Source organism: Limanda limanda, chromosome 18 (genome assembly GCF_963576545.1).
Source record: "Limanda limanda chromosome 18, fLimLim1.1, whole genome shotgun sequence".
In the NCBI taxonomy this organism is placed as follows: domain Eukaryota; kingdom Metazoa; phylum Chordata; class Actinopteri; order Pleuronectiformes; family Pleuronectidae; genus Limanda; species Limanda limanda.
In genome coordinates this window covers 8,215,263-8,242,608 of record NC_083653.1, presented here as the reverse complement: position 1 = coordinate 8,242,608, position 27,346 = coordinate 8,215,263, and the positions used below count along the sequence as shown (strand labels likewise).

Genomic DNA, 27,346 nt, shown 5'->3' with positions numbered 1-27,346 from the left:
TCGGGAAAGGGTAGAAAATTAAAAAAATATGTCTGTAGGATACAGTAGATTATAAAAAGCTCCCGCAAAAACTAAAAAAGTTGGATTCAGAGTTTAAAAGATAACAAACAAACTGTCCAGCAGTGTGGATGTCAAGAGACTGAAGAGGGCTGATAAGTGGCAGAGAGAGGGATGGCTAATCTGTCAAGCGGCAGTTGAATAACTTAAAAAGTGATTCTGACACATGCACCAAAGTGGAAATAATGCCTTAATTTCTCATTTAATTCTAACATAGTGTGTCCGATTCAATCCCGCAGGCTACAGCCGCCTGTGAACACCAGGATCTGGAGAGAGCTACAGATAACAGCGAGGATTCATCAAAGACTTGTCATGTAATCAATGTTCTGACTCCTCCCATTTGAACATGACCTGCGTTATCCGGCGTCTCTAGTATCAGATAATAATCAACCAGGTTAATAGGGCAGAAGACTTCTGCCTTTATTGCTTTTTCTTTATATTAATCTGGAACGCAGTCAATGCACTGATTTATGGCTTTGAGATTAATCGTTGGATTTTGGATTACGAGCCCCATTAGACACCGTTAGGTTTCATTTCCTGTCAATGATAGTAACATGCGGAGTCAGCCTTACATAACATAACCACCCATCCTTCTAAGGGTCATTTTATATTTGAAATGCCAGTGGTGGCAGTGGAGGTGGTGTTGGTGGTGGGAGGAGGGGGGGGGGGGCTTCCTGGCAGACCCCTTCCTCTTCAGACAGGAAGTTGTTTAAGCTGTAAGCACTCAGGAAGCTCCATTAACTGCAGGGATCACAAAACTGATGAACTACAGTGAATAAAAGACCTGCCTAACAATCTATATTAAATTATTATGGCATTATTATTGAATACATTATTATTGAATGCTAAATGAGAAAAAATGGAAAAAAAGATGTAAAGAAATAGAAAAGGATGTAGAAAAAAGAAATTAAGTTTCTCTCATGCAACAGATGCAAAATGATCCATCCGAGATTTAATTTAGGTCATTACTCTACTCTAATCACTTACATGGAAAATTATATATTTTAATTTATGTAGTAAAGTGGGCGTCCTGGTAAATCAATATACGATAAGGTTAATCGCAGTTCAAATGTCTCATACACCCACCTTTCCTGTGACTCTCTGTTATAGCGGATATCTAACAAGACACAAATATCAAAATATAACACACACTTTACATCTAAGCACTCAGATAAAGTGGTCTCTTTTTTTATATTTAACCTCACGCCAACCAACTCTGTTTTTTTTTATGTAAAATCTCCAGGAACTAAAGTAGCACTTTGATAATATTGTTTTATTGGAAGTAACCTACACATTAAAGGTTGGAGTCTGAATGACATGAAGAAGAAGCTGTTACTTTCCAGATAACGAAAAAACCTTGCTGTGATTCCTTTGAGGGTAAAAAACTATTAATGGTAACAGGAAACACTACAACACCAGCTGCTACCTGGAAATGATAGGTAGGTGCAATTTGGGAAACAAGTTAAAAATCGTATTTTGGTCCGGTATTGGACATAAAGTCTTTTCCTCCATGTGACTTTGAGAAAAAAAGCATCTGAACACTGATAAATCCTTTTTTGCTAATATGTTAAATTATCTGTGAAGCTTTGTGAGAATGTGGATGATTAGCTCCACCTGCTGCTAGCCTAGCATCATCAAGCTAACAGGGTGAACTTAGCAGTTAAAAAACTTCACACACACACACACACAGTAAATGTTTTACTTACTTACTCCACGTGAATCTTAATGTTCCTCCATCCCTGCTGGATGTGTGAAATAGCAGCAATTAGCAGCGGCTTGCTTACAACTTCCCCATATTAATAATTTAAGAGGGATGATCGATGCCTGGTTCACGGCCCCCTGTCCCACGAGTGGCCGGTGTTACAGCAGATTGTGTGATCCCCTTCAGATCCTGTGACCCGGCTAACGAGGAACCATTAACACTCAGGTTTGTGTCTCTGCAGCTGATGCCTGAATAAACACACACTGGTTGTGTGCTGTCTAAATGTGTGGCCCTGTCTGGAGGTGCTGTTTGTTCAGTATTGTTGAAATATGAATCCGTTACTGTGACAATAAGTCTACGTTAGGTTTTTAAACCGCATCTAAAATATGTTAACAGATCTTTTATGGTAATTACTACTTTGGAATTTATAGTTTAGGTCCATTTCCTTGATTTCTAAATTTTTTCCCACAGTATGCATTGTGTTATTTTTAGGCCCCTGTAACTGAGGATGACAGCACATGGATTAAAGTCACATCATCATCTAAATCCACAACAGTTTATGTTATAATACTGAAACTCATTTTCTCTATTGCAGTCCACGGGATCCAAGGAGGAGTTAGGAAGACAAATAGGCAACAAAAGGAGGAAGGTGCAGAATCTCTCTGCAAGAGAGCAAAGTGAAGACTAATGGTATGTGACCACTGCGACGTGGGGGGATTATAAAAGCTCTGATTTGATGATGGCAATACAACTGTTAACTTTCTTTACGGCAAACCAGCCTGGTCTCCCTGATGCTGCCAGTAATTATTTCCTTCACAATTTCCCTCAAAACTACATCTTGGCAAATGTTCTTCTTTATTTTTTCTGAGATCTAATTTACACTTCTGCCTTTTCTTTTTAAAAAATCGCATGAACATGGCATGAGTGCACACCAGTGAAAATGCACTAGTGTGTTAGACTGAGCAGAAACTGAATCTGGATTGTACAGTGCAGAAATTGGGGTAAGAAGAAAGGGCGCGGATGAACACAAATTCTTACAGAAGATTTTGAATTTACTAGCAGCTGAACTGTAGTGAGTGTCCTGACAGTTGGACCGTGGGGAGACGGTGGAATCCTCGACTTGCTTCTTGTAAGATCAAGACCCTGGTGAGGTCACTGCAGCATAGAGCAGACCACTGAAAGCCATCGTTTTCCCAGAGAGCTCTTAGACTCTCACACCCACAGAGCAGAGGAAGAAGGGGGGGAGGTGGTAGTAGTCTTGTAACATCCTACTGAATGCTGCTGTGTGAGAACAGGAGGCTGATCAGAGATCAGTCGGGATGAGGCACCTGTCATCGCTCTCCAAGGTGCTGAAACAACTCTCTCTCTCTCTCTCTCTCTCTCTCTCTCTCTCTCTCTCTCTCTCTCTCTCTCTCTCTCTCTCTCTCTCTCTCTCTCTCTCTCTCTCTCTACACACACACACACACACACACACACAATAAAATATAGGCTGTCAATGAATGAATGCACTCGTTTCAAATGGTCCCTGCGGTCCCACAGTGATTCCTGTTTCCTCTGAGCAGCAGGACAGGAGGTCTAATAATGACCCTGGGATCTGTACAACGCCAAAGAAGTAGCGGACAGCCAGTTACCCCTAGGGTGTAACTAAGAAAATACAACCCCCACATCCTACACACACACACACACACACACACACACACACACACACACACACACACACACACACACACACACACACACACACAAACACACACACACACACACAAATAGAAAACCCAACCTCCAACATGCTCGTCAGTAATCATTGCCATCAGCTTATAGTCAATTATAACATTTTGGCCTCTTGCCCTTTTTGCTTTATGAGTCAAAAAGTACACGCAGCCTTAAACGCGTCCCCGGGGATTGAAGAGGGGTTCCTCCAACTTTTTACGCAGCCAGGTCCGCTGATGATCTCCCTTCATCCTGCTTGTCACATGATTCAAATCAGCGCTTCGGTCTCATGTCCTACCTCTGAACGTAACTTTGGCGACCCGGTCCCCTTTCCCCCGCAGGTGGGCGACCGTCCTCAGGTGAACCATTAGCGCCATCATTAGTCCCCAGTGACAGGAGAGCGACTCCCCAATTCCCGCAGGTCAAACTTGAGACGAGAAATCCGTGCCCAGTGGTTCTGGTTCGGGTCAGCCTCTCCTCGTGTCTGGATTCGCTGGAGCCAAAGAATCCGTTTTCCGTTCGGACAGCATGTACAAAACACTACCTCACAGTGATACAGGTCATCAGTGAGGATTCATCTGCGGGTTCCACGTTTCCTCCTGCTCCGTGCGTCCTGCTCATGGGTCTGTCGCGCATCTCCTCCTCCTCACTGGCACTGGGTTTACTCTGCTGGTTGTGCAGGAAGGGCGGGGGGGATGCTCTAATTTTCACTACAGATCTGATATGAGGGTAACTCGCTGACTGCTTCACCCCTCCAGCTCAATTAGGCACTATACAGCCATGTGCTCGTTTCCAGCGTCATGCATTGTCCTTTATCTTAATTGCAACAAGCCTCTTAATCAGTTAATGTGTAAAATATATTCAGCTTACTTGGGTAAATTAAAGAACAGAGATTTACATATTAATAACTTAGATGAGATCAGATAAATTTGTCTTTTTTCTTTCTTTTAGGAGGTTTACTTTTACAGCAGCGGATAGTCAAAAAGTAGAATGTAAAACAAAACAGGCAAAACAAGAAAAATTACTAAATTGTTGATTACTAAACAGATTTTTTTTCCTGTCCAGTTTGAAGTCTCCTCTAGAATTGCTAAATGATGACTTGTTTTTAACAGGCTATTAGATTGGATTTTATTCTTTTTAGGTGGTTATTAGTGATGACAGCCCAGTGATAATGGTACAACTGTTGCCTCATTGCAAGAAGATTTGTGGTTTGAATCCCCCAAGCCGGGGGTCTTTCTGTGTGGAGTTTGCATGTTCTCCTCATGTGTGGGTTTTCTCTGGGTACTTGGGTGTCCTCCCACAGTGCAAACACATGTAATATGCTGGTGAACTGTGGGGCTCACCAGGCCTCCAGCCTCCAGCAGCTCTCCGAGGATAGTGGATGGATGGATTGTTATGGGTGAGGATGGCTGAGGTCAGATGTGGCACACGTCGGGTGCGGATCCTTCTTTCTGCTCTGGTAACAAACAACAAAAACCACAGCATCTTTTACCTGTTAACTGGCAAAACAGAGTCCATGTACCCGTCATCTCCAATGACAATGAATTGAATCATAATCAGATGTTTTTCTGTATTTCCAGGACTCCCTCTTCCCTCTTGACAGCTCTGCCATGCTTCCGGTCCTCAGCGCTTACCAGCAGTGACACCCTCAGACAATCAGCACGGCTTACTGTACAGATCTGCTAACAAACGTATACTGACTGTCAGGAAAGAGCTAGATCGTCTGCTCCAAAAAGTTTCCACTCACTGTGTGGCCGTGTAGCACATCAGCCTGACACTTTTACATGCGTATTCAGCAACTGTGTCACAGGAGGCAAAGGCAAGGCAAAGGCAAAGTGGGTTACAGTTTATAGAAAAATTTAATTGGATGCACTGGGTTCAAATTCATATGTATAGAGGATCTAGGGCAACTCTATTCTTTTGTTTACTGGAATATTCCATGTTCTCTTTTTGACTAGTAATTAATTTTGTTTCTGTTCTTCCACTCTCCCAGAGAAATTGTCAGCTTCGAATATGAAAGCTGACATAAGAAAGAAAGCCTATAAATTGTGTGTGTGTGTGTGTGTGGGTGTGGGTGTGTGTGTTCGGTGTGTGTGAGTGTTCGGTGTGTGTGTGAGTGTGTGTGTGTGTGTTCAGTGTGTGTGTGTGAATAGCAGGTCTGCAGGCGGTGAAAGAGACAACCATCTGCTTGGCTAAGTTTATTTTTTGGTTTGAAAACGTTGTGCTTTTTGCTGACTCATACACTCTCAGGAAGATGCTGCAGTGTGTGTCTGTGTGTCTGTGTGTGTGTGTCTGTGTGTGTGTGTGTGTGTGTGTGTGTGTGTGTGTGTGTGTGTGTGTGTGTGTGTGTGTGTGTGTGTGTGTGTGTGTGTGCGTGTGTTTGTCCATGCCTACATGTGCTTGTGCATCTGTTTAATAGAGGAGAAGGGAGTGAGGGGCTGTTGGAGGCTCAATCAGCATCAGTAAGGAGTTTTTGGAGTCGAGGTTTTATGGACAGAGACCATATAAAAACAACCCCCTGTCACTTTATGGGACCCTGGGGGCCATGAAGATGGCCAGGGACACGTGTATTGACTTGGTTCAGATAATGGTTTCCACAAAGAGCAAGACAATCATTACAGCTTCTCATGGAATTAGATCACTATCGATAACATTACATTTCATTTAGCTGATGCTTTTATCCAAAGCGACTTACAATAAGTGCATTCAACCATGAGCGTATAAATCCAGAACAACAAGAATCAAGAAAGTACAATTTCTTCAAGAAAGCCAAACTACAAAGTGCCAAAAGTAAGTGCCATTTAAGTGCTCCTTAACTGTTAGTTAAAAAAGTTATTCAAGGTATAGTCGGAATAGGTGTGTTGTTAGTTTGCGGCGGAAGATGTATAGACTGTCTACTGTCCTGATGTCACTGGGAGCTCATTCTACCATTTAGGTGCCAGGACAGGATCAATGATTTACATTAGGATTGTCTTGTGCTGAGATATGAGTACTTGTTACAAAGTGCAGTCACTGAGTTTGTCACTATATCAAACCCTGAATTTTCCATTTCACTATTTCTTTCTTTCCTCAGTCATTCATGAGTTCAGTCATGAACAGGTGCTGACTGAAATCCTTTCCCCCTGCAGGTAAAGGGGAAAACCAACAGAGGGCGATGTTGATCTGTAGTAAAATCACCTTCAGACAAGACTTGTCTCTTCTGGAGCCAATACAGGCACAAATCGATATATATATTAGATAATCAATCAATATGTTCAGCCAATTACTTACCACAATTATATACACTGTCAAATCTTTTTCACATTGTACATCATATCTTGTTTATCACCCACATGCTGTATATATGATCCAATTCTGCCAGCTTGAATGAGAATATTATTCATTAACCCTTGAGGTATGAAGACTCACATCTAAAGGAATGCGACAGCTATGTCACATGGCTGCTGGTATTGTGGGACTTTTTGAGGGTCAAGAGATTTAACGGGAAAATACCCGGACAAAACAGTAAAAACTGATGAGCTCACATTTGAAAAAAAGTGCTGTAAAGTTGTCCACTGTGAGTCTGTGTGTGTTTGTACATCATACATCACATTTATTATCTTCCAGCCTTCCTCGAACACAACAAATAAAAAAACATACTGGATCATAAGAATAATAGACACAAGACCGATGGACTACATAATTTAATACCAACCCTATTCACATAAATATCTTGTTTTTTCTACTGAAAACATCAGCTTGATTTATTGTATACAATATACACACTATAAAAAACTATGTAATGTTTAAATCGGTGGCTTGTTGCTCCATCTAGTGGTCAAAGGGCTTATTTGGAAAATGCATGTAATCATGAACTTTTATCTCTGCAGATTAGATCATTCGTTGGAGTCTTGGCTGCTCTCTCACACCTGCTGCAGGGATGTGTCATGGAAATGTTTAATAGGGTCTGCAAGGATAAGACTGGCGCAGGATAAGACTGGACAGACAGGTGGGTCATAAATGCTTTCACAGAGGCGGATGTCTGCAATAAAAAATAACATTACATACAGGAATTGATATAAAATGAATTTAATATAGAAAGGGAGGAGCATTCAAAGCCAACACAGCACACCTGAATGAATCTGTTTATGAAAAACATATGAAGGTAAGCATATGCTTTCAGGTCTCATGAGGTCAGTGCCCCTTCCTGAAGAGGGAGACATTGTGTCAGGTTTTTTTTTTGTTGTGGTTTTTACAAATTTTCTAAATCCAGAATGAATGTGGAAACCTCAAAGCACGATTAACGGTCTCAGTAAGCTGTTGTTAAGAAATAAAGAAACACATTTATATAGAGATTGCAATAAAAAAAAATAGTATTTCAACAAGATAAGATCATGTCAACCTCTGATTCTCCTCACGTAGACACTTTGTTTGGCGGTTTAAAGTTTGTTCTCTGTCCAATTCTGCAGTTTTGATCTGTGTGTGTTTGGTGTTTTGTTTTCAAGTTTTCCATCCACACGAGCTGCGAGTGAGTGCACAGTGCCAGCAGTTGTCCCACTGGAGGGGGGGGCAGGGCATGGCCGGTGAGTCCTACCCCCCCCCCACCCCCACCCCCCCCCCCCACCCCACCCCTCTCCATCCAGCTGCTGCGTCGCTCCGCAGCACAGGCGAGCCACACTCACTATGGCTTTAGGCGCAAGCAGGACGCTCTTGACACTATTCGTCACGTTTTGGGCACCGGGATGCGGATTGACAGGTATGAACGACTTGTTTGAGTGTTTGCATGAGCAGGTGCATGGTCGCTTTGCACTTTTTTTTCTTCCGAGACCTGCTGGGCCATTGTTTGCTTTCACCTCTTGGAGCCGGTTAGATTGACGAGACGAGCTGCACGATGTGATCAGTATATTGCTGTAGACTGTGTATTTATATTTGCATGAAATAGTAACTGGGATTGTTATTCTGCAAGGGAAGAAAACACAATGACTATCTTTCCGTGGTGTGAGAGATAGAAATGTTCAAATCCTCCAATTGCAGATTGGTAGATCACTTGCAGCCATTTAGATTGCATTAGAATTATCCTATTTAAGTAGTGTTTGAGAGATTATCCTATTTAAGAGTGTTTGAGAGATTATCCTATTTAAGAGTGTTTGCTTCATCATTTGCACATGTCTGGTTTAATGTGCAATTACACAGAAGTATGGGCTTTTGACAGTGATGTGCGTGTGTTGGGTGAAAGTGTGATGCTGGTTTGTTTAGGGAGTCCTCACCACATACAGTAGAGTAATCTTACAGTAACTTATGGTGATAATCATCAGGCAATATCAGGAGATATCGTGCAAAAAGAAAGTGTTTTGTTGAGGGCTTTCTTGCCAATTGGTGACTAATCTGGGTCTGATAAATGATCTGTGTCTAGAATTCAGTTTCATGGGAGAATAGAAGTGGAGGAGTTTCAAGTTTTTCTGTCTGTCAAACTTCCTCTGGGCTGTGTTTTTCTGCTGCATGCTTTGAATGCCAGATCAGCCGCCAGGTAGTACATTCAGGAATGGGTGAAATTTGCCTCATAAATTAATCAAAGTGACTCAAAAAAACTTTAAACCCACACGAAAATGCAACCTGCTTCAGGGCTGTGGTCTCAGCTCATCAGAGAATTCTGCATGTCAGCACCGGGGAGAAGTCAAATATCATTTTTTGTTTTTTTGGGACAAGCAGAGAGTTCTTGCGAGCCACAGCTGCACACATGTTTTAAAGATTCTCAAGTAAGGTTTGTAAAATCAATTTTCAGGGGAAAGAGGTCTACAAACTCCAGACAGCAAAAATATCCCAAATAACAAAAGTGCCGTAAAGCCTGCGGAGTCTCGGGGGGGAGTCAACGAAGACTTCAGGCTCAGTTGAAATGCCTTTCTCTTTTTTTTGTGGGGGGGACTTGCTCACTCCACTTATTGGGTCTGTTGATCTATAAGTTTCTATATGACTCAACTGCAAGCACTTAGTGTATGAGGTCACAGCTTTCTCTGAATATAGGCAACTGCTATTTGTTTTGGTCCTTTCCTCTGGGGTTCTTTTTCCTCCTTATTTTAGGAAGTATTTACAGAGCAGCCCCTGACATTTTTTGGCCTTGAAAGTCTTTACATTCTCACCTGGGAGCTGATTTCCACGGCTCCATTTCACGGCTGCAGCGCTGCTGAGCCATTTGGGAGTGAACGGCATCCTCTCAGGCATTTGGACAGCAGCATTACAGAGAGGGGAGAGTGTTACTCATTAACTTTCTCCGCTCACATGCCATCAGCTTGTCACTCTCAAATTTTTCAGAACCGAGGGTGAAATTGGGCTCGTGGGAGGATCTGGACACTAAGTGAAAACAGAAACCCACTGTGTTTTGGCAACAGAAACAATGCCAACGTCTGCCATGCAGCCAGAGTCCGTCAGCTCCTGGAAAGTGAGGTAGTAATTGGGTTAGAGAGGTGGGGGGGAAAGAGGGAATCATGTCCTTGCAGGCCAGTGGAATTTAATTTTTCCTGCCCCACTTAACAAGCTGGAATTCTGCAGGAACAACTCAAGACAGATCTCGGAGAAAGCTCTCAGAATCAGGAATTTCTTATCTTCAGCTCTTTTCTTTTTGCCTTGGGAAAACACAGGAGTTACAGAGAGGCGCAGGCAGCTTGTGTGTGATATTGCTAATATTTTCCACAATGCCAGGTGTGCTTCATCACCCGGCAGAGCTTGACCCAGTTCTCCCACCCACCTGCAACTTGGCTGCCTGTCAGACCTGACAGCGATGGCATGTCTCGTGTCATGATGTCATTTCTTGATGCTGTTTCAGTTGTTTAAACAAGCAGCGCCTGGGCTATGAACTCACTTGTCACAGCAGCACAGGAGAAGTCGGCGTGTGAGGAAGTTAGAATCATGTGGAACGTGAGCTGGTGGCCACGAAACCTAAGCATGTTTGTAGCAGTATCTTTAATGCAATGAGAGCAACATATAATCGGACAGTCTGGTGATTGACGTGCTGGTGTGAGGAGGGTAACAGCCAGGTGTGCTCATGGCCTCAGTCTGGTCTCTATGACAGAGTTGATCAGTGCAGAGGTTACTGAAGGTCAGAGGGCGGAGGAGTTTAAGACACAGGTACGACTAAGAATTTTGTAGCCTACACACACGCACACTTAGATAGATGAGAAAACTCTCATGTCTGTTTACCAAAGCTACAACCAGGAGATGGTTAGCTTAGCTTAGCATAAAGACTGCAAACACATCTGAGGACCTCCACCTCCAAAGCTCAGTATTGCAAAACAAACAAGATACAATGTGATAACCGGAGAAATTACCCCCTGTGTCCTGTTTTCGCAAAGCTAAATGTGTCCTGGGGTGAGGTTTTATATTTGATGAAAATGGAAAAATGTAAGAGTGATATTGATCTGCTCATCTAACTTGAGTTATCCTGCCATGCAGATATATTAGGTTTTCTTTGCACTGGTTTACTGCGTCTGTTCGGTTTTTGCCTCCACCCAAAGTAATGTTGCAGAATGGAAAATTGTTTGTGGAGCTCATAACAACACTAAACTCTCATCTCCACAAAATTTAATTTCAAAAAAGGTTTTCCAGATATGACTATAAACAATTTATACATGGGCTATTTACTCAAATGATGACAAACATTTTTGACAGTGTGTTCTGTGGATTATCCAGACTAACTGGAAGATTGTATCTGGACACGCACACTTTGCTGTTGCTGTATTTCTTTTAGTGCTGTGAGGACCACAACACATCTTCTATTCCACATGGTATTTTGGCAGAGGGAATTGCAGACTGGTGACTCAGACACCGGACAAACTAACCAAAACTCTCTGCATTGCTGACCTGTGGTGACGGAGAACATTTTTAATGATGGTTTGAATTCTCAACTCTGAAAATACAGCTCAGTCTCACCACATAGACTGAACTTCACGTTCTAAGAGACCATGCACATGGGGATGAATAGTAAGACAGTTCAAGAAGGCCCAGCAATGAAACACAGCACAGAAATCTCTGATAAGTAATCCTTGTTTTTGCTGCAGCAAGAAAAAATATGTAAAAAATAGCAAAAGGGAAACTTTGCAGTTGGAAGGAAAAGACGCTTTGACCTGGTTTCACTGATCTGATGATCGAAGCTCAACATTGCATCGTCTCACATCTGACAAAGCTCCTCTCCCTACGCACACACACACACACACACACACACACACAGTGATCTGGTTACTGATGGGACTTTGAAGATGACAGTTATTAGGGGTCAAAGGCAAACTCCGCACGGGTGAGTGGAGGGTCAGCGTCTGTGAATTTGCGGCGAGGGGGTGCTCTTGTAAAAGAGGAGCACATTGCAGGTGCACGCGTATTTTCTCAAACACTTTTACAGGAGACCTTTGACCTCGGGGGTTACCTGCATATGCTTTTTATACCAAACACATATACACATGCACATACACGTGTGTGTCTGTCGGTCGGCCTTTCAGTGAGCATATGGGCTGGATATCCTTCAAAGAGGATATATGACACACACAACTATCTGCATTGTTGCCATTATTATGTCTTTTAATTCAGCGAACCTAAGGCCTTTCCTTGATTCTTCACATACTTAATACTTTCCACTGTCTTACTCAATCATATACTGTCTGTGTTTACATTCACAAACACAGCACAGAAAGTGTTGCTCCGGTCTCCCCTGGTAACGCCCTGAAACCAAGCCTCCCTCCGTAGGATTATGATGTTACATCCACTCAGTTGCTTAACTGCTTCCCAAACTGTTTATTCTTGGATGGTAATCACGCATCTGTTGTGACTCAAAGGAGTTTTGACTTAATCAGAAATATCTGCTCTGCTTTTTTGGATCATAAATTTTCCAAAAGGGCCAAATTACCGAGTGATATCTGGACAACGGAGCAGATCCCTTGCTACGTAATACACGGGCTTATTGGAAACAGGGTGCGAGTGATTGAAGTGTTTCCAGACTTGTGTCAATGGAGACTTGCCACAGACAGCTGATAAAACGGGCTCCACGGGAACCCCGAGTTAATGAGGAAATAAAGAAAAGGAATTATTATTTCAATAAAACTTAGAAAACACTCCCTCATGGAGCCAGGCCCGGTTTGATATGAGTCTGAGTCTGAAGGCCTGCTGCCAGAGTGGTTCTCTCTACAGTCAGCAGAAACAAGGAGGAGACAGTCTCTCAGCGCATACCAAAAACTTTAAGAGAAACAGAGAGAAGCACTTCGGGCCTCAGATGAGCTGTCACCATCCCTGCACTGCAGCAACGAGAAACCCGAGTGTCAGGAGTTGTTTGTAAATGTGAGAAATGAAAGTGCAGGAACAGCTGGGAGCACACCTGGAGACACCAAGAATTCAGAGTGATAAAGTGATTTTGTGCCGAATGCAAAAGCAAAACTGCCGCTGTAAACCTTTGGGGAGCACAGACCAACATGAGAAGCAGCTGTTTATGAGATGGACAGATGATGCTGACAGTTATGTGACAGCAATGAAGGATTAACATGATAATAAACCGTAAACTACATTTGTTTAAGTGCTGCATGTTGTCTCTAATTAGTCAAAGGTTACAACTACTCAACATTTGAGTTTTCACTCTGCTGTTAAAGCCAGTTTACTTTTTAAATAATACCAAAGAAAAACCTGAGCTACTTCTTTGACTTTTTACGCTGTACCTGCCTGTAATTGGGGTCAATTTGGACAGTAAAATCAGATTTGGAAAGGCCTGGGTTAATTCCCTCTTGGGCTCGTTCAGATTTAGGATGTAAAATTGCAGTTTATGGTCTAAATCTCAAATTTTCTAGGACTTTTTCAATTCAGCACGATATTCATTTTGTAAATTATCAGTGGATGCTTTAAAACAGCACTTCACACACTTTTAGTGCTGGGCCACAAACAGTCCCACATTACAAGTTACAAATTTCTTTTTCTTTATCGTAACTAAGGATTGTAGTACAGCATCAGCATCTGATCAAGCTCTCTGATACAAAGACATTATTTTGTTGATGACGAATCAAATCTGCGATGGCGAATTAACAAGTGCTTGTTTATTATTTCCCACATGTGCACTGGGGCCTTTTTGGTTCTTTTCCATTCATGCAAGCAGAATTCATATTTTATGTCGATGTGGTAATATCACCCTCAATGCTTCTTTTTATTATCTGGTTGTAATGTCGGCCTGTTGGAAAATTGGCTCTGATGCATTGTGCTAGCATGCAAACAAAAAGAAAAACAAGTACACGGTTGCTTACCGAAAGACAGGGGTACTATTTTCTTTTTCTGTTGTTGCCATTTTGAGTACATCTTTTTATCATTTCATTATTTTCCTGAGGTTTCAGCGTACAACCAAATCCTCAATTATTTATCAAATATATCAAATTAGTTTCTATTTTTCAGGGACGCCTTACACATTGGTTTTTATGCTTCATCAAACACATAGGAAATTGTCATGGTGGCGCTGAGATAGAGGTATTAATAGCATGTCCAGAGCTCAGAGAACAGGGGACTACTTACTGGCACAACCTTAGTATTTACTGTGAGGAACAGTGCAAAATTATGACTGTTTATATCAACTTAATAAAGACTAAATTAATCCAGATGTCCTTTGTTTCGCAGCAGAGAAGCCCCTTCGGACACACAATGGGAAACAGACCTCTGTGGACAAGATCCTGAGGGAAAGCTGGGAGCCTTCTATCCATCTGGACGGAAGACCCGTTGACCGCTTCGTGATCAGCTCCAACAAACCCACGAGGTCTCACCGCTTCGCTAAAGCGGGCAAGGACAGTCGCTCTCATCTACTGGAGGATGTAGGTAAGACAGAAAGAGAGAAAAGGTTCAATAGAGCAACACTGGGATGTGAAGCCCCTTTTTCCACTGGTCAAAAAACCCAACGAACACCTGCTTACATCTGGCTTTTGTCTGCGATGGGAACGGATTCAATCGTCATTCACTCCCGGGTGAAATTACTCTGCAGGTCTTTATCAGCTGCTGCAATGGGCAGTGATGGAAACAAAACACACTGGTGAATATGCTCATTTGGCAAGACAGAGGTGAGAGAATGTTTTCGTGTTCATGACGCACCGGCGGATAAAACAGAAACACGGAAAACCCCTACTGGCATCGGTAAGGAGTCAGTCGCCTTTCTTATCAGGTTTTCTGGCATTTAAAAATGGATATTAAACCTGGATATACTTGGTGTAAAAGTGAAATGAGATGGTTTGAAACTCTGACAGGACGAACGAATCGAGGTAAAGTTGGACCTTGAGATTTTGTGAAGAAAATACATGGACCGAATGTAAGAAAAAGAGTTTTTGCTTAAATTGCAAGGGTGAGTTCTCCGATTCTGGAGTTCTGCACTTTCTCAAAACAAGTGCCATAGATCAGGAGGGGATGAGCAAAGCAGTTTCCAAAGCAAAGATGGCTGGAGATGAAGTCTATTGACACACATGTGCAAGCTTATCATCAATAGGTTTGTTCTCATCATCGAATGTTTTGTCATCCAAGTTGCCAGCAGGCAAGACAGAAAGGAAAAGAAAGCACTGGGGGTTGTGGTGTGTATGTGACCAGAGGTTATTTTAGGCATCAGAGGAGAATATTATTTTTAGATCTTAACAGCTCTATGGTAATTTCTAATGCCGCCTTGTAAAACTTAACAGGTTCTTATGTTTCTATACACATGACCCAGTGAGGCCTGCTTTTGTCATTATTCCCTTTTCCTCTGTACTTGGCATCTTCATCAGCAGCTCGGAGTCTGCAGCCAACCCTTCTTTTCCACATCTGAACCCAGCCCAGCTCCTATAACCTAGCTTCCTGTGTTGTGGTCACTTGACATATGTGTGTGCGTTTGCATATGTTTGTGTTTGGTGGTGGTTGTGGCAAAGGACAGGGTGGTGCCAAGTGATGAAGTCATGCATTGTCTTGTATTGTGTTAAAAAAACACACCATCTATAGAGTTTTATGTGAGTCTGGGGCTCTCTGAGTGTGTTGCGGTGGACCTTGTGGTCTCTCCAGCTCTGGTTCAGTTTGCCATAAATCTCTGGCCCCACCGACTTGCATCTCCAGTGTTGTTGCTCCAGAAATTCCTTGCAGATCGTTTGTTGTTCCCTCAGCAGCATGAGAGCAGTGTCAGTGGTCATAAATAACACAACGCTGTTTGCCTCCACATCATTAAAGTGACCGGCCAGCCGCTGTTAGAGCAACAAAGACGGAGAGATGACTCGTGCGGAGGGAGTAAGATGGAGAGTGGAGGTAAAGGGGAGCTGAGGGAAGAGGTTCACCTTCTTCTAGGGCTGATGTTTCTTTCCTAAAATCAAGTTTGAACTAATTTGACATAAGGCACTCCCAGTGAGACGAGGTTGAACACGTTGCTCCACTCGTCTGTGGGCCCCCCCTCCCTCTGCTGCTTCCCTTGGGTGGACAGCAAACAGTTGAGCCTGCAGATTGATGGATGGGGACATTTACGTCCCCACGGATCATAGCGGACCTCAGCAGACTGCTGGACACATAAACTCTGAATTTGCCTGAATTCTACTTTACTGATCGGTCAAGAGGGCACACAAAGGTTAGAGCTGATAGTGAGCGCCCCCTGCTGGATCCCGATGCAAGCTACTCTCAAACACACTGATGGACTTCTAGGCTGTATGTTTTTAATATCAGCAGGTTGTTATAGTTGGAATAAGAACTTTTCCCTTGAACATTGGAAAGAAGTATATTTTTCTTCATCGGATTGATGTTATTCTCAAAATCTGTGGATTCCTCTTTAAATTCAAATCATTTATTTCCTGCTTTTCTAGTTTCCACCATTTCACAAGAACTCCTGTGTCTTTTTTCAGACCCTGAATGGGTTAACCTGGATGGCTTTGCCGTGTTGGGCGGTGCACCTGTCAACAACTCATCAGCAGGTAAACCTGAAGTCAAAACATCTTCACCATCAGCACATGGGAATGATCTCAGTTCACATCCATTCATATAAAACCACCTGGTTAAATCCATGAAAAGCTGTTTCGTTGAAATGATCTGCCGTCATTGTGGATATAAAAGAAGCCGCTGGATCTAACGCGGTGATGATTAACGGAGCTGTGTCTTGGGGCGACAGCTTCCTTTTGCATCATTCCCTCACTTGTTAAGTCCCGATAGATAAGAAGGGAACAAAACACTCACTTTTCTGTGACTCATAGTTTTCCATGTGTTTAACCAGGTATGTTTTTCTTGCAGTTGATCCAAATTTAACGTCTATTTTAAAGTTTTCTGCTTCAATGGTGTCCATGCCATTAAGTATCACTTATTAGCCTGTCTCCGTTTTCAGCAGACTGTGAAATTAAAGGAAATTACTTGTAGACAGATGTGTAGAATTGCTTACAACATGATTGCATCATCATCCATACCTTAGTCTTAACTTAACTCTGTACTTTTATATTCATTATAGTGCAGTCAATTAACCAAATAGTCATGCAATAGAAAATTGACTGCCAAAAATAGAAGATAATAATTAATAATCAGTTATTCTCAAGCAAAATGTTAAACATTAGATATTTTTCAAATTTTCAGATGTGCAAGTATTTGGATTTTTGTTTAATCATTTTAACGTCAGATTTAATACATGTGGATTTTAACCTGTTGGATAGACATAATATTACGGCACAGCGGTGGAGTTATCAGTAATTTTCCAGGATTTGAACTTGTCGCCCAGTTGAGGTCTTTCTGGGTTGAGTTTTTATGTTCTCTCCCCGTGTCTGAGTGGGTTTCCTCCAGATGCTCCGGTTCCCTCAGTCTATGCCGGTTAGGATCATTGGCAACTTTGAATTGCCTGTAGGTGTGAATGTGAGCATAAACAGTATGTTCTCACATGTCAGCCCTGCGGTTGACTGCTGGCCCGTCCAGGGTGTACCCACATCTAAACTATGATGGACTCCGGTTACCTCAAGGCCCTCAGGGATAAACTTGTCCTGTGTAGGTGATAGATGGACGGACAAAACAAGCAGTTTGGTCTCTGAACTTGTGATGCGTCTTTTGGGACATTTACGGACTGAATCTTTAATGCGTTATCAGGACTACATAATAATTCATAAAACCTTTATTGAAGCTCTTCAAATGACATCTGTTATATGTTATTTTTTAAGGCAGAAAGGCACACAAGAAAGGAAATACCTTACTCAATTACCTTCATCATTATCTGTTTATTTGGAAATTAGCAGATTTATCCTGTTCTTTTTTGTTTAGCTAACACCAGCTCATTTGCCAAACATTTGAAGTTATTTCCTTATACTCTACTTGTTGATAATCTAGTGAGCAAATGACAAAGATATTTCCATTAGTGTTCCTTGGAGCTGTTTCTTAGACATGAGTTAGCGAACGTCTCTGCCAGTTTGGAATTATTTCATTATTTCTGCCTCAAGGAAAGCTCAGACACTGAGAACTGTTTGTGTAGCTGTTAAAGGAAACTGTGGCTAAACTGAGCAACGTAATCCACCGTGACGCCCAAACTCACCGAATCATATCTGTGAGTTTAGATTCGAAGTTGGTGATACCTGACATTCTTCAGGTATGGGTATGAGGAGGGAATGAGAAGACAGCAGCATCTCAGCCTGATACACTGAGGTGGTCTCTGCTGCAGCAGTGGTATGTCTCTCTGTCTGGAGACCTGCCTCGCAGCACTGCAGACTATTGAGCTTCCAGGAAAAGACAGACAGGATCTGGCAGTGAGAGCTTTGTGCAGTCAATGGTTTAGTGGTCCGCGGGCGGCGAGATGACCTGGGGCCAAACTATGCACTGTGACAGTTTTCCAGAGAGAGAAAGAGAGGAAGAAGAAAATAGGGGGAAAAGGAGAAGTCAGCAGATTCAAACCAAATTGATCGGTTTCTGTTAGAGATTAGAGCCAGAATGAGGAGAGACGGTCAAACAGGTGTGGAATGACACATCATTGGATCAGATCTTTAACAGTTTGTCTCCAGTAAACAAAACATTACACTAAAGCTGTGACACAGAAAGCTGTAAAATAATTGGACAATGTGCCCTCATGACAAAAGTATGTGTTTATTGTGTGGTAATTCCCCAAAAACTGTGCTTTCAGCTACATTACCACATATATGTATACACATATAAACATGATTTATTCAAAGAGGTTTTGTCTTTAGGTTAAGTGGATCTAGTTGTAGATAAAGGATGAATGGATAAAACACAGCACAGTGACTCAAGTCTTTATTTATAGTACTCTGATTCACTTTATATTGAATTCCCACTCTTTACACCTTTTAAATACACATTGAAGCCTCTGTTATCATGCTGGCAGACAGATGAAGGCAGGAGTGGAACAACCAGAATGGAAAAATAATCCTCTCGATCCTGAGAATCTCAAAATGCTACGAGTGCAGACACAAAGCAGAGATAAAGATTTGAAAACAGAACAAGGTGAGAGGAGAAGCATATTTCACAGGGGAGTCGGTGAATCACCAAACAAACAGTCAATGCTTTCTTGATCATAAAGATCCAGCTGTGCTGGCAGGACAGAGCAGAGGATAAAGACTGAGTTGTAAAACATGAATAAAGCATTTTAAGTGTCTCAGAAACAAACCAACTCTGATTTCCTGGGAGCTTTTTACTCCCTTTAATATTTCACAAACCTTTGTTTTACACAACTATTGTGTCATAATAGAGGTCTACCAGGGCTTTCGTCTTTCGGCATTCGTCTACCTGTCGAAGGAGAATCCCTACATAACAATGTTGCTTTTTGCCAAATCCACTTTGTTACATCAGCTAACTGACCCGGCTTCGCATGAAACTCTCATGATGGGAAACAGGGCAATTTCTTCTTCATCTGACATTGATTATGAGAAACGTACAAAGGAGGGAGGAGAGGAAAGAAAGGAGACAAAAGAGTGAGAGAGTTTTTTTTTGTTTCGTTATATTGCCAGTGCTATCACTGAGCAGCACTGCAACCAGATGATTGTTGTGGCTGCCTGAGCCAGTGTCTGAGATGTAAACCAGGACGGAGTGACCACCGGGGTGGGATTCAGACAGGAAGCAGGACACCAGTAGTTAGATTAGATCACACGAGACGTCACGGTTTCATGACAAAAATATGTGTTTATGGTTAAATGAAGCAGATGTGTCTTGAGTGGAGATGTTAAAATCTTTCATTCTCAATGGCAGTTAAACGTCTCAGTTAGGCCCCAAAGGCAAATCCAACACAGGCGACAGGTTATGAACTTAATTGCACTTTGAATTGTTCCTCTCTGTTATCATCCTCCGACAGGTCCACTCAGGTTTCCACACACTCCAGCCAGAAAGCAGCCGTCTGTGAGGCGAACCACCAGGGTGAACAGGACGGCTCATCTATCAGGCGTGTCTAATACCAGGACACAAAGGAGGGCACCTCAGTCCTCCTCGGGTCCCAGGCAGCCTGAGAGAGCTTTGCCAGGAACCCCGCTGCTGCAGAGGAGATATCCACACCACACCAAGCCTCAGTCGGATCAGAGGAACCGTAACGCACACAAACTAAGTAAGCAGAACCACATCTCACACTCTTAATTTGCAGATTTAAAGGACAACGTTTTAGGTTCCAGTAAAATGTTTAAATGACTTTGAGCTTAATGTCTAAATAGTGTTTAGAATAAGAATAATCTTTAGTGTCCATAGTGTAAACCCTGGCCGTGCCTGGTATCCCTTTTCATTCATAGCATCTGAGTCCGTTCATGTGGTGTCAATGCAGGCACAGAAAGCCCTGGGTCGTAGTGCATCCGCCGGCAGAGCAGTCGCAACCAAAACAACCACACCAGGTACTTGCACATTTATATTGAGTGTTTGCTTTTGTCTACCCATCTGTCTGTTACATTTTTTTTTTAAACGAACATTTAGTTGGTGTATATTTTTAAGAAAACCAAGCTCAAATTTTTTTGTCTCTGTGCCTTTGTGTGTTGTTGTTGTGTGTGTGTGCGTGTGTTGACCAGAGCCACCAGAGTACGAGGCCCGGGACATAAGTGTCAGGGTCATGTCTCCTCAGTCCGTCCTCATCACCTGGGTTGACCCTGCAGTGGAGATGGGGAAAGTCGCCCCTGGGGCATCCAGGTGGGATCTGTTGAAGTGCACAGAGAGAAACAAAGACCATCAAAGACAAATAGAGAGCACTAACCCCTCGTCCTGTCATTCTGTCTTAGATCCTACACAGTTAGGTACAGGGAGAAGGGTGAGTCGGCACGCTGGGAGTACAAGGACAGCACCCAGAGGAGAATGATGGTCGAAACCCTGTCCGCTGACGGCATGTACGAGTTCTCCGTCAGAATCTCCCAAGGAGACAATCATAGCAAGTGGAGTGTCTCGGTCTTTCAGAGGACTCCTGAGTCAGGTAGGTGCTGCCGCATGAGAAATGCTTATACAGAAATGCAGCTGATAGAAAGTGACTTTCTTTTTATAGACACAGCTATACAGAGCCAAATCCCTGCTTTTTCCATAGACTTTGAAAATAGCAATTATACTTGCAGAACAGGATTTATCTTGCATAGCTGCGTCTGTTCACTGTTTTCCACTTATTTCTTCTTATGGCAATTCATCACATTCAATACCTATTAATCCCATTTCCATATAGCTTTGGCTGCAGGTGTCACAGGCAGCTCCTGAGCTGTGGTTCCTTTGGAAATTCTGACATTACTGCCTGTCTCTGCAGCTCGGCTCTGCTCCCGCATTTCTATACATGATCTCAAGGGGGGGCGTCCCTGACGATGTATGGCAGCAGTACTTTCCTCAGCTGAAGCCTCCTGGCACACATGCCCTTGCTGTTTTTATATTCTTTAAGCAGCAATTTCCTCACGCTGCTCCCTCTATGCTGCCTCTGGTTTCTGTCCCGCTGCTCCTCCCTTAACTGGTGTCTTTCCACTCACTCGTGTTCTCCTCGCTCACCAGCACCATCTGGACCACCAGAGAACTTTGAAGTCAAGCCACTACGAGGGAAAGGAACAGCTGTCGTAGCAACATGGGATCCACCTGAGGAACCCAACGGCAGGATAAGAGGTGAGACCAAGAGGATCAAAGTCAAATCAGTAAATAAATATCCCCGGTGTTTGACTTGTGGACTTATTTAAACATTTCATTCACTTTCTGTTGTGGTACTGCCCCCAACATTCGTGTTTTCCAGTGTCTATGAGGGTTCTAACTGTTAGTGTTGGTTTTGTTATTTGACTGGTAGATAGGTGGGAGCAGCAAAAGGTTTTACAACATGCTTTGTCACAATCGTGATTTGAAAACTCAATAGCCCATGTTACACATTTGAGAGGCTAATGTAATGTTTCAAGTCAAAGTGTAACAACAGGATTACTTAACGCTGTGAGTTTTGACTGTTAAATTATCATCACCACTACTTGACCCATGAATGAGAGGCCGCTAACGCTTGTGTGAACGCATGCTATCTATTTATGTGTGGTACAAACACACAGCACAGTCCTTTAGAGATCTGAATGATGACTGATGGAAGTTCAAACTAACTGGATTTTCACTTTTCTTTGCGCTGCCTCCCAACAGAGTACATCCTGTCGTATGCTCCTGCTATGCAGCCATTTGGAATGAAGAGTGTGACGTTACGTGGCAGCACCACCACAGCCACCGTCGATGGCCTCAAACCGGGAGACCGGTACATCTTCAAGATTAAGGCCACCAACAGGAGGGGGCAGGGACCACAGAGCAAGGCCTTCAGTGTTGCCATGCCAGGATGTAAGCACCTTTCTTTCAGTTTTTTCGAGCATGTTTACATTAAAAAATTGTTTAATCCTTCATTCATTCTAACTTATGTCCCCTGTCAGCCAGCAGCACGGCCTCATCATCCTCTAAAACCAAGGAAACCCCCAGAACAAGCCACAGTCCCTCCGAACAGGATACTGACCATGACGAATCTGACCTCTTGCCAACAGAGGCACCAGAGGAACCAACAACAACCCCTCCACCACGACCTGCTGCACCTGTAAACAGGCGTAAACACCCGCTCTCCCAGTCACGCGCCTATCACAGCATCTTGTCCACTGTGAGGGGCTCGGTGAGGAACACAGGAAACAGAGGTTCCTCCAAAATAAGGGCTCAAGATAAGGAGGAGGAAGAGGAGGAAGAAGAGACAATACCTACAACACCATCTCCAGTAGAGGAGACAACAACCATGCAGACAAAAGAGCCAGATAACGATGTTTCCCTTGACCCTGACGATGACGTGGACTATGATGCGCCAACTACTGAGACCCCCAACCTCAAAGTTATTAGACCCTCACCAACTAAACTGGCTACTGCTCGTCCCAAAACACAACCCAGAAGGCCCATAAAGATAAGGGTCCATGACAGACCAGTATCCAAGGGGGCCTCCTCCTCATCTACTTCTTCATCATCTTCAACTTCCTCCTCCTCTGATGCCTCCTCATCTTCGTTTCCCTCTACTTCCTCTTCATCGGGCTCAACCTCATTATCATCTTCTTCCTCACATAATCAAGAGTCAGCGGCCAGTAGAAAGGACTATGTAGCTTCTACGTACCCAAAGAGTAAAGACACCTACGATAAGACCAGTATGACATATAACAAACCTTCCACTCCGGTTGTAAAGGAGGATAGTTCACAGCAGTCAGAGGCCACAGCTTTAGGTAGAGTGCGTCACAGTGGGTCGAGTTTTGGTTTTGGACGAAGAAAACCTGGAATTTTGTTTAGAGGGAATTCAAGTCGAATATCCAATGGTTACAAACCTGCCATCACCTCACAGTCAAATTTGCCAAGCAGAACTCTAACCCAAGCAACATCAAACACACGCACTTCAGTAACAACACAAGAAAAGACTGACAATCATGAAACATTAAATACTTTCAATCCAACAACATCAAAGCCAACTTCAGGAAGGGCGTCCAACGGTCACACAACATCTGAAACAAATCACTCTGACAAATCGCAGAGCAGCTCACAGTCCAGGTCACATGGCAGCTCACAGCACCCGTCCACTGCAGCCACATCAGGCTCTTCTCCGTCAACACCACACAGAGGATCTCACAGCTCTGCAACTTCCCACAGCCCGCACAATTCACACACATACAGCGAGGGAAATGAAAACACAGATGCAGAAGTAGCCAAAGACGAGGAGCCAACAGAGGAGGAGAGAACTGATAAAAAACCTGTGGTTTCTCGGACCCGAATTAGTCCCTCCTTGGTCGAAAAATACCCTTTGCTAGCAAGTCGTTATCCAGGAAGATTCAATTCAGGAACAAGGATGTCATCTTCCAGGCAGGACGGTAGGACCCCTTGGACTCGGACTTCAGCCTCTGTAGGGGCTGGCAGACCTATCTTGAGGGGGGCACCCACTCGGGTCGCAGCTGCTTCGGGTGCTGCCGGAGTGTCCACAATTCAAGAGACCAGTGAAGATCTGAAGGCTCCTCTCACTCATGACTCAGTTAAATATGGGATTGGGGCGGGCTCGACTAAGCCGTCTCTGACAGATAAAAATATGGCAGCTAGTGACACGAGAAACCCAACTACCTCATCCTCCTCTTCCTCAGCATCCTCTTCTCCAAATTCCCATCATTCTTTAGGTGGACACAGAGACACAATTGAGCCTATACTTAGTGGAACATCTTATGACAATATTAATAAGGACTTTGTGGATGAGGCAAGTAGAGAAGTCAGTGGGAGAAATGAGGAAGTTGCAGACCCCACAGCTGCCCAGAAGAATCCTGTTATAACATCAGCAGACCCTCACAGAAACACAGAGGACAATGAGAGTGTGGATACAACGGACCCTTCTTCCAGGACCAGGACAGGCACGTCTTTAGGAGCCACTTCAACTCACCGTCGTCTTGGTGTAGGAATGAATGGGAGGGGGCGCTACCCTCTGTTGGCTAATAGGCAGTTTGGTGGATCGAGACTTCCCTTCAGACCACAACCAGCACAGAACTCAAGGCTGGATACTTCAGCATCACAATATCCTTCATCAAATTCACCAGTGTTGACCTCAGATCGTGAGGCTGGCACTGGTACTGCAGTGACAAACACAGGGGGAATAAATGGAGGAAGCTCCCAGTCCACACTGCCGTCTTCATCATCTTCATCTTCCTCTAGGGACAGCTTTAGGGGACAAGGGGGTAGGTCTCGATATCCCATCATCAGAGGGAAACCAATCAATGGAGGAGCTGTCAATGGAAATGGTAAAGTCAATAGTTTCAGTGCATGATATTGAGAATTGCTGCCAGCTACTACATTATACAGATGATGCAATGTTTTTCATGAGCAAGAATATAAAATGATAGTCTGTAACTCAATTACTTTATTGTACTTTTCTTTGATCATACAATTGTTTAGGCAAAAACGGTCGACCGAACCTGACAGCAACTAACATTAAAGATTCCTCCTCCTCCTCTCATGGAACCAGTAAGGCCGTTGGTCAAAGGTTTATCACTGGACCTGATGGAAACAAATGGGTAACTGTGTATAATGGTCTTTAAACTTCTTTTTGTAGTTTGATTCAGCATGAAATACTGTACATTTTGGAAAGAGGCTAGATGAAAAGATCAGTACTACATCTTATTGTAAATACAAAGCCACAGCCAGGAGAAGATTAGCGTAGTTTAGCATAAAGGTTTGAAATGGGGAAGCAGTTCGCCTGGTTCTCTCTGAAGGTCGTCTCTTCTGGCAGACGGGCAACCTTATGATAATGACTTCAGGAACTAAGTACACCTGGCCAAGAAATGATCTGGCACATTAAACCAAAATAGCTAGTTTCAAGCTTTATTTGTTTGTGTGGATTAAATAGATCATCTACAGCATGTTGATTATCAAACCTTTGGATGTGCCATTTCTTTACATTTGGACATACCCTGGCATATCCACATTTTCTTTGTATTGTTTTGGTACATTTTTCCTTCTATCTAGGTGGTAGACTTGGAGAGAGGGATTCTTATGAACCAGGATGGACGAGTTCTCCAGGACTCCGATGGCAAACCTAAGAGAGTCATCCTTGGCGAGGATGGACGCACAATTTTTGGTAATATACTTCAATAAATCGTACATTTTATTTAAACATACTGTATACAGACTGAATGTGAAAATTAAAACCTTTTTTCCATTCTCAATATTATCTTGCTGTTTAAGACAAGGTCATGTATATTCTGTTTCTGTCCACCGCCCACCAGACCACATGGGCAGTCCACTGCTAAACAATGAAGGCATGGCTCTGTTCGGCCATGGCAGAGATAGTCAGCCAGTGGTCAACCCCAAAGAGAAGCTCCTCATGGTCGGAGGGAAACCTTTACTTGGCTTGGACCGTCCCCGCTTTAGGGCTCCGATCAAACCCCAAACCACCACCACCACCGTGGCTCCTACCACCACACCTGAACCCACCACCCCTGAATGGACCACACAGGAGTTTACCACCACAGTGAAATTCCCAACCTGTCCACCAGGAACCTTCGCTAAGACAGATGAATATGGGTATCCACTGATGGACCAAGAAGGAATATTAGACTGTTATCCAGAAGGTGAGTCTTTCCCTTGAAATTCACAATACGCTACAGATATAATCATAAAAGATTAATATAAATATATATTTTTAATACAGTAATGAAACCCCCTACCCCTACTTGTAAAAAACGAAAATTCTTAATCTGTGGAGACAGAGCCAATTTTATGCAGCTTCTGAGATATCATTCTCTTTACAATGATGGATGAAGCAAAATACGTCTCATTATAATGTCAAGATTTTCTTCATGATGACACACAGCATGTAGTTAAAAAGAATAGCACCCAGTATGCATTATTAGTAACAGTATCATGTATAAACTGGTAATTAAAACTGGAAAGAAGTTGAAATATAGCCAAGCTTAATTTAAAATTGAAAAATGTGGTTGTACCTATGTGTCTAAGCAGGTTTGTCTGTGGATGTGTGGGTGTATGTTTATATGTCAGAAATGTGTACAAAGCCATGTGAGATTGATGCTGCAGCTTGTTCTGCTTCTCTGACAGAGGAATCATCAGGATTGGAAATGGACTACATGGTTACAGTGACCATGGTGCCTGATGCTTTAGCTCTTAAGAAAGGTATTGGCTGAGTTTGGCTTCGGACCGACCTACCGCCACTGAGCTGGATGTACTAATCTGCTCTTTGTATGCTCATTGTTTGTTGCTCATCGTCTTGTTTATTCCTCAGTGGATCTGTTTGCTAGCTCTTCTCGTCTCCTCCTCTTTGCCGAGCCTGTGGTTGTTTCTCCTCTTGGGTTTTTGTTTGGGTTTGGTCCTGGTTCATCGCTGGGATTTTGGACATTTTCCATTCTGGCTGTTTTTAATCAGTCTTTTTCCAAAAAAGTGGACTCAGGCTGCATGTGAACTGCATTACTAAGTGTAAGAGAATGCCCTGGCTTATGATTTGATGTAATCTATTTGCTGTTATTAACATTGCTTTGTCCTATAATCGATGAACCCCAGCTGAAATACTAGCTGAATAGAAAAACTGCAGTTTGTTCGTCAGCGGTTGTAATTTCAATACATTTCAATGTGTTGCATGTGCATGTGATGTTTTTTTCTTTTTGGGGGGTTATGCTGGAAAATACACATTAAGCATCACAATATTTTTCTTAGCATTTCCCTGCCACGGCTCAGAGCTGGTTGCATGTGTGTGGACCATGATGTAACGCCAAGGTTCACTTGAGCAGCGCATGGAAAAAAACAGTGATGAAAGAGGAAGGAACTAATTGAATTGCACCCACTGAATCCTTTCACATTTTTCAGCCTTGGAGACTTGTGAAATGGCCGTTGTCTTTACGGCCCCCTCGCATGGAAAATATGGGTAGCAGAACATTACATAAGAATACAGCCTTGGGTGTTGGGTCTTTCCAGAATGAGCTCACATATCTGACCACACTTAATATAATCTTGTTTAACGCTTTT

The 27,346-nt window shown here is 43.0% G+C and overlaps 2 protein-coding genes across 2 annotated transcripts in view; one reads left to right on the top strand and one right to left on the bottom strand.

The window, feature by feature from the left end:
• Positions 1-3,846, bottom strand: part of otofa (otoferlin a) — a 66,268-nt gene extending 62,422 nt beyond the window's left edge. Inside the window, exon 1 of the mRNA XM_061091552.1 lies at positions 3,768-3,846. Coding sequence (XP_060947535.1) covers positions 3,768-3,846 — 79 coding nt within the window. The remainder of the gene's footprint in view (positions 1-3,767) is intronic.
• A 4,285-nt stretch (positions 3,847-8,131) lies between these two features.
• Positions 8,132-27,346, top strand: part of fndc1 (fibronectin type III domain containing 1) — a 32,726-nt gene continuing 13,511 nt past the window's right edge. Inside the window, exons 1-14 of the mRNA XM_061091828.1 lie at positions 8,132-8,204; positions 14,078-14,272; positions 16,294-16,362; positions 19,713-19,958; positions 20,137-20,235; positions 20,407-20,524; positions 20,614-20,801; positions 21,356-21,463; positions 21,971-22,159; positions 22,249-24,624; positions 24,767-24,885; positions 25,337-25,448; positions 25,597-25,941; positions 26,426-26,500. Coding sequence (XP_060947811.1) covers positions 8,132-8,204; positions 14,078-14,272; positions 16,294-16,362; positions 19,713-19,958; positions 20,137-20,235; positions 20,407-20,524; positions 20,614-20,801; positions 21,356-21,463; positions 21,971-22,159; positions 22,249-24,624; positions 24,767-24,885; positions 25,337-25,448; positions 25,597-25,941; positions 26,426-26,500 — 4,312 coding nt within the window. The remainder of the gene's footprint in view (positions 8,205-14,077; positions 14,273-16,293; positions 16,363-19,712; positions 19,959-20,136; positions 20,236-20,406; positions 20,525-20,613; positions 20,802-21,355; positions 21,464-21,970; positions 22,160-22,248; positions 24,625-24,766; positions 24,886-25,336; positions 25,449-25,596; positions 25,942-26,425; positions 26,501-27,346) is intronic.